At 44.3% G+C, this 7500-nt stretch overlaps 1 protein-coding gene across 1 annotated transcript in view; it reads left to right on the plus strand.

The window, feature by feature from the left end:
- LOC133557610 (collagen alpha-1(XXVII) chain B-like) overlaps positions 1–7500 on the plus strand; it is a 165177-nt gene that overhangs the window by 121532 nt on the left and 36145 nt on the right. The window contains exons 43-45 of the mRNA XM_061908192.1: positions 6508–6561; positions 6793–6846; positions 6934–6987. Of these exons, the coding sequence (XP_061764176.1) occupies positions 6508–6561; positions 6793–6846; positions 6934–6987 (162 nt within the window). The remainder of the gene's footprint in view (positions 1–6507; positions 6562–6792; positions 6847–6933; positions 6988–7500) is intronic.

Below are 7500 nucleotides of genomic sequence, written 5' to 3' on the forward strand. Positions count from 1 at the left end.
TGGCAATGACAGTGAAACCTGGAGAGGCATGATTGGGAAGAATGGCCGCCTGGATCTGAACACGAGTGGTGCTTTGTTATTGGACTTTTGTGCTCATCACAGATTGTCTCTGACAAACACCATGTTCAAACATAAGGGTGTACATATGTGCACTTGGCACCAGGAATCCCTAGACCGCAGTTCCATGATCGACTTTGTAGTTGTGTCATCAGATTTGCGGCCTCATGTTTTGGACACTCGGGTGAAGAGAGGGGCGGAGCTTTCTACCGATGGTGGGGGAGGATGCCGGACAGACCTGGCAGGCCCAAACGCATTGTGAGGGTCTGCTGGGAACATCTTGCAGAGTATCCTGTCAAAGAGAGTTTCAATTCCCACCTCCGGAAGAACTTTGAACATGTCACGAGGGAGGTGCTGGACATTGAGTCCGAGTGGACCATGTTCCGCACCTCTATTGTCGAGGCGGCTGATTGGAGCTGTGGCCGCAAGGTAGTTGGTGCCTGTCGTGCCGGTAATCCTAGAACCCGTTGGTGGACACCAGCGGTGAGGGATGCCGTCCAGCTGAAGGAGTCCTATCGGGTTCTTTTGGCCAAGCGGTGTGCAGCTTTAGCGGTCGCCGAGGCAAAAACTCGGATATGGGAGGAGTTCGGGGAAGCCATGGAAAACGGCTTCCGGACAGCTTCGAAGTGATTCTGGACCCCCATCAGCCGCCTCAGGAAGGGGAAGCAGTGCACTGTCAGCACCGTGTATGGTGCGGATGGTGTTCTGCTGACCTCGACTGCGGATGTTGTGGATCGGTGGAAGGAATACTTCAAAGACCTCTTCAATCCCGCCAATGTCTTCCTATGAGGAAGCAGTGCCTGGGGAATCTGTGGTGGGCTCTCCTACTTCTGGAGCTGAGGTTGCTGAGGTAGTTAAAAAGCTCCTCGGTGGCAAGACCCCGAGGGTGGATGAGATCCGGCCGGAGTTCCTTAAGGCTCTGGATGCTCTGGGGCTGTCTTGGTTGACAAAACTCTGCAGCATGGCGTGGACATCGGGGTCGGTACTTCTGAATTGGCAGACCGGGGTGGTGGTTCTTCTTTTTAAGAAGGGGGACCGGAGGGTGTGTTCCAATTATCGCGGGATCACACTCCTCAGCCTTCCCGGTAAGGTTTATTCAGGTGTACTGGAAAGGACGCTACGCCGAATATACGAACCTCTGATTCAGGAGGAACAGTTTTGTTTTCTTCCTGGTCGTGGAACTGTGGACCAGCTCTATACTCTCGGCAGGGTCCTTAAAGGTGCATGGGAGTTTGCCCAACCACTCTACATGTGCTTTGTGGACTTGGAGAAGGCATTCGACCGTGTCCCTCGGGAAGTCCTGTGGGGTGTGCTCAGAGAGTATGGAGTACCGGACTGTCTGATTGTGGCGGTCCGCTCCCTGTACGATAAGTGTCAGAGCTTGGTCCGCATTGCCGGCAGTAAGTCGGACATGTTTCCAGTGAGGGTTGGACTCCGCCACGGCTGTTCTTTGTCACCAATTCTGTTCATAACTTTTATGGACAGAATTTCTAGGCGCAGTCAAGGCTTTGAGGGGTTCCGATTTGGTGGCCGCAGGACTAGGTCTCTGCTTTTTGCAGATGATGTGGTCCTGATGGATTCATCTGGCCGGAATCTTCAGCTCTCACGGGATCGGTTTGCAGCCGAGTGTGAAGCGACCGGAATGAGAATCAGCACCTCCAAATCCGAGTCCATGGTTCTCTCCCGGAAAAGGGTGGAATGCCATCTACGGGTTGGGAAGAGTGGATCGTGAGATCGACAGGCGGATCGGTCCGGCGTCTTCAGTAATGCGGACGCTGTATCGATCCGTTGTGGTGAAGAAGGAGCTGAGCCGGAAGGCAAAGACCTTAAATTTGCCGGTCGATCTACGTTCCCATTATCACCTATGGTCATGAGCTTTGAGTCATGACTGAAAGGACATGATCACGGGTACAAGCGGCCGAAATGAGTTTCCTCCGCCGGGTGACGGGGCTCTCCCTTAGAGATAGGGTGAGAAGCACTGCTCCTCCACATCGAGAGAAGCTAGATGAGGTGGTTCAGGCTTCTGGTCAGGATGTCACCAGAACGCCTCCCGAGGGAGGTGTTTAGGGCACGTCTAACCGGTAGGAGACCACAGGGAAGATCCAGGACACATTCGGAAGACTATGTCTCCCGGCTGGCCTGGGAACGCCTCGGGATCACCCGGGAAGAGCTGGACGAAGTGGCTGGGGAGAGGGAAGTCTGGGCTTCCTGCTTAGGCTGCTGCCCCCACGACCCGACCTCGGATAAGCGTAAGAAGATGGATGGATGGAATACAAATTGCACGAATCCTTCATCACAGGATCTAATAACAATGCATTAAATATCCCTACACTGTAAAAAGTCAGTGTTCAAAAACAAGAAAAGAAAAAAATTAGGGGCATTTTATCTGAATTAAGCAAAATTATCTGCCAATAGAACAAGAAATTTCAGCTTGTCAAGACTTTCCAAAACAAGTCAATCAATGTTTATTTATATAGCCCTAAATCACCAGTGTCTCAAAGGGTTTCACAAACCACAACACAAAACAATTATCTTGACATAATGATATGCACTCGGCATCATGATTTTTTTTTGCCATGCTTGAAATAAGAAATTATTACTTTAATAATGTAGTTTTATTCTTGTGAGTGTTAATGACACAGCTTTGCAACAGTTGAATTTATAGTTTCAAGCATGTTTTACTCAAAATAGGTCATAAAATCTCAGCAACAAGCTATAATATCTTACTGAGATCATTTAAGACCAAAACACCTAAAACAAGTAAAACACTCTAACATCAAATCTGCTTAGTAAGAAGAATTATCTTATCAGACAAAAAATAAGCAAATATCACCCTTATTTGAGATATTTAATCTCACTTATATTTCAGTTTTTGCAGTCTACTACTTTATGGAGTGTAAAAAAACATTCCTGCAGTAAACTATTTCAGATTTTACGCTGGAGATTTGTTTAGCATCTTCCTGTTAACATCTAAACAGTTCCAGTTATAACACACCGGTTTAATAAAAAAAAATGTCACAATCAGGACATCTTTGTGAATTTGCACTTGCGTTGCAAACACAAACTAGACTACGTTGCCTTTAGGTGAACTTAGTTTCATGCAATGATGCTTCAATTCTTATGGTTGCTAGGTCAGCAAAACTAAAAACCAAACACAGTCATCTTCTGTGGCTTATAGCAACATATTAGCAGGAGGCTAATTAATAGCCTATTCTGTCACTCATAGAAATCTGCATACCTTTATCTTGTGCCCATTTCTCATCATCTTTTTCTAAAATGGGCACCTGATGTCGTTTTTGGTCATTTACTTTGATCCATGATGAAGATAAAGACTCAACATCATTAACTTTTTCATTAGTTTTTAAATTTTAATTTTCCCCTTGGCGATTAATAAAGTATTTATGATCTGATTTTTGCCAACAACATCGATTCGCCCGTCAATTAACCGGAGTCACATAGATCAGTGGTCCCCAAACACCTGTCCGTGTACCGGTCCGTGACGCATTTGCCACCGGGCCGCAGAGAAGCATTAAATAATTTATAAAGGACTGCAATTTCTCCGACATAACTTTGGCCTGTCCCACTAGACCAGGGGTCGGCAACCCGCGGCTCCGGAGCCGCATTGGCCACTCTGATGCGGCTCAGCTGCATAATCCCCGACAGCCCCGATCGTTTCGGGGGTTTCCGAATTTTGGTGCCTCTTCCGGACATCATCTCCGATTGTCGCTCAGACGATAATATTGAGGGCGTGCCGTGATGGCATTACTTTTAACGTCCTCTACAACATATCATCGCCCGCCTTTACGCCATGCTATCTGCGTGCCGGCTGGACGCATGCATCCCGCTGTTTCTACTGTTACACGAACGAGATTGCAAGGCATAAAGTCACCAGCCATACAGGTTACACTGACGGTTGTGACATAAACAACCCCGCCCACCTCAACCGACGCACGGAGGGGCAGGGGGAGGGGGCGGGGTTTGGTGCTAGCGGGGTATAAAATATAACCTGGATGTCATGGATGCTTGGGATTCTGGGTAATTGTTATGTTGCGTTTATGTCGTGTTACTGTGAGGGTGTTCTCCCGAAATGTGTTTGTCATTCTTGTTTGGTGTGGGTTCACAGTGTGGCGCATATTAGTAACGGTGTTAAAGTTGTTTATATCACAACCGTCAGTGTAACCTGTATGGCTGTTGACTATATGCCTTGCAGTTGTGTACGTGTATCAGCGGAAACTAAGTTCAACATGTTACTGAGCCGGCAAGTTGTTTGTACATGTTGTGGAAGGCGTCAAAGCCGATTGCTTCATAGTACGCCCTCATCATTGTTATCTGGGTGACCATCAGTAGATATCCGCAAGAACGGTTGCGGCTCCCATAATCTTCTTTATTTAGTGAAACGGGTCAAATTGGCTCTGTGAGTGGTAAAGGTTGCCGCCCCTTGCACTAGACAAACCAATAAGCTTGTATATAGATGTCCAATAAAACTACTCATAGGAAGCTGTTATATTTGTTATAACTTTGTGATATGATATAATGCACATTAATAAACATATCAAATACAAATGTGACATATTGTAGCCAAAGGCTGATTCCCAACTGCATCTCATTGCAAAGAAGCAAGCCCGAGGCTCCCACTAATTCAGCGTTATAGTGAGTTGTTTTTTTGCTGTATTTACCTGGCACAAGTGGAAAGCCAGTCCCTGAAAATAATGCCTACATTAAACCGGTCCGTGGTGCAAAAAAGGTTGGGGACCACTGACACAGATGACTGCACAGACTCTTCCCCCCCCCCCATTTTTTACATAACCCAATTAATTACATGTAGGATTATGGGTCTATATTCATTTTAGGAATGAAATACAATTTATTGTGAAGCAGTTTGTGTTGCGTGGCCTTGGCCTGGTATCAGTCTATTCCTCACTCCCCCCTCCGGCATGTCAGACCTCTGCAGTCACAGGTCGATCCCCCATCTTTGTCCTCCTTTCCACTTTTAACACACAACTTGTATCACTTCTCGTATCAAGTTTGAGGTCTCACTAGCCGTTTTTATACAAAACAACAAGCTGCCAAATTGCCCAATTTGCCAATTTTGCTGTTCGGTCATCGTTTTTATACACAGGGCGGCAAATTGGGGTTCTGTTTTGGTCTGCCGATTTTCCGCCTCCCGAGGGTACACTTATTTCTGGCTCGAGTTCTATATAAAACTGAGGCAGAAACGTCCTGCCCGGTGGGTGAGATGGGCGGAGGTGCAGCACCAGAGGCAAATTTAGGAAAAGGAGGAATAATATGCCTCCGTTTTAGAAAGACAAACCGCCAAGTTGCCGCCCTTACCTTGGAGAAAATGTGCCGCCCTTAATAGAAAAGAGCGACATAGTCCAGAACAGGGTTTTTCAAAACACAGTGCCCTGAAATATCGTCTCAATGTCAACTAATTGTCCTAAAAAATAATTTCTGGCAAACCAATAATCATAATCTACAAAAATGTGCTGTTGTTGAGTGTCTGTGCTGTCTAGAGATCGGCACAGTAACCATGTAAAACTCTTCCATATCAGTAGGTGGCAGCAGGTAGCTAATTGCCTACTTTGAGACGTTTTAAGTCATATTAAACAAGTGCGTCAGGTATTTGATGAGAACGACTTTATATTGTCAATATAGGCAACTGAGTTTCATGTTTTAAAATTTTCAGTTGGTGGTGTTCCTTGGGATTTTTTCAATGGGAAAAAAAAGGTGGAAAAACACTGGTTGAGAAAACCAGCGAGTTTTGTTTAAATTTTTTTTTTTTTTAGTGCATGCACTCTCGCATCGATTGCCCACATTACCCATAGCAAAAAACGGCCCTGGTTATTTGCATGCATGACTACTAGGGGTGTAAAAAAAAAATCGATTTTCAAATGAATCGTAATTCTTGTAAGTAACGATTCTTAAGAAAATCAAAAATGTATGTTCTAATTTTTTATTTTTTTATTTTTTTTAAGTTGTCCTGTCCAGCTACTCAGGGAAATCACCTTGTTGATGTAGTTGTCCATATCTGCTGTACAGATATACTTCAGAAAAGAGGAGTTTCGGATACTTTTCTTGTTGCCTTATTTGTATTTGACTTTATTAAATGTTTGGGTAGAATTTCATTAATAAAACCAGGTTTATTTGAAGTAATATAGAAATATATTACATCTGTTTATGCAGGAATGTAGTTAATCATAGAACTGGCACTCAATGTTTTTAAAAGGTATGGATTTGGAATCGAAAATCGATTCTGAATTGAATCGTTACCCTCAAGAATCAAATCGAATCGTGCGGTGCTCAAAGATTCACAGCCCTAATGACTACTAATAATCGATAAAAAAAAAAACTATATAGGTCAATCGCAACGCTTTCTGACTGCTGTGTTAAATTTGAAATGGCACAAATTAATTGTGGTTCACTTAAATACGATATGTGTTGTCCAATCAGGGTCCACCAGGCGACAGAGGAGAAAGAGGGGAACCAGGCGACCCAGGATACAAAGTAAGAACCCACCTTCCACATCATGGAGAGCTTTATTGCGCCAATTTTGTTCTACAGTCAGCAAACAAGCTAAAACAAGGAGAAATAAGATGGAGAAATAGCCTTTAGAAACAGAAAATAGTGGCTAGATGTCATCCAATGATTACAGGGCGTTGTGTAGGAAACTGAAAGAAGCCTATTGGTCGTGCATGATGACTATTCCTCTGAAGTGAAAGTGATGTCATGTGACAGGGTCAAGTGGGTTTAGATGGTGAAAGAGGAAGACCTGGAGCTCCTGGACTTCTTGTGAGTCTGTACTCATCACTTCACGATCTGTCAGGTCATTGTCAAGTCCAGAAAAATGCTTTATTCATCACATTGTTTTCGCTGTAGGGACACCCTGGACCTCGAGGAATTCAAGGACCCAAAGGGGCCAAAGGAGACCTAGTAAGGTTTTTAGCTGATAGCATTGATGTTTTTTTTCTTTTACGGTCATCCCTCGTTTGTCGCGGTTAATTGAAACCGGACATGACCGTAATGAACACATTTCTGGCTAATAAGATTGTTAATAATTCAAATATATTCATAAAAATTGTTCATAACCTTCTAAATATATTTTTTTAACATAACTAGCACCTTCTAACCATTAAATGACACCCTATAATTACCTTTACCCTCATTTCACCAAATATAGTAGCCTTGAGCGCCTTCTACTGTAGATTACTTTACTCCCTGGTAGCCCATTTGATCCTGCAAACGTCATTGGTACAGCCGTCGCCTGGCCACGGCGTGAAAATACTTAGTCACATCCTGGGTATATCCTCTAAGTTAGAACTGGGCTTCCATTTGCTGAAACCACAAGCATAGGTTGTAAAATCTGAGTAAATTTTACAGTCGCAGCTACATTCATTAGCTGTGATGTTAGCATTCCGTGTTAGCATTGCGTGTCTGCATTTCACA

The sequence above is a fragment of the Nerophis ophidion genome, linkage group LG08 (assembly GCF_033978795.1).
Source record: "Nerophis ophidion isolate RoL-2023_Sa linkage group LG08, RoL_Noph_v1.0, whole genome shotgun sequence".
Classification (NCBI taxonomy): domain Eukaryota; kingdom Metazoa; phylum Chordata; class Actinopteri; order Syngnathiformes; family Syngnathidae; genus Nerophis; species Nerophis ophidion.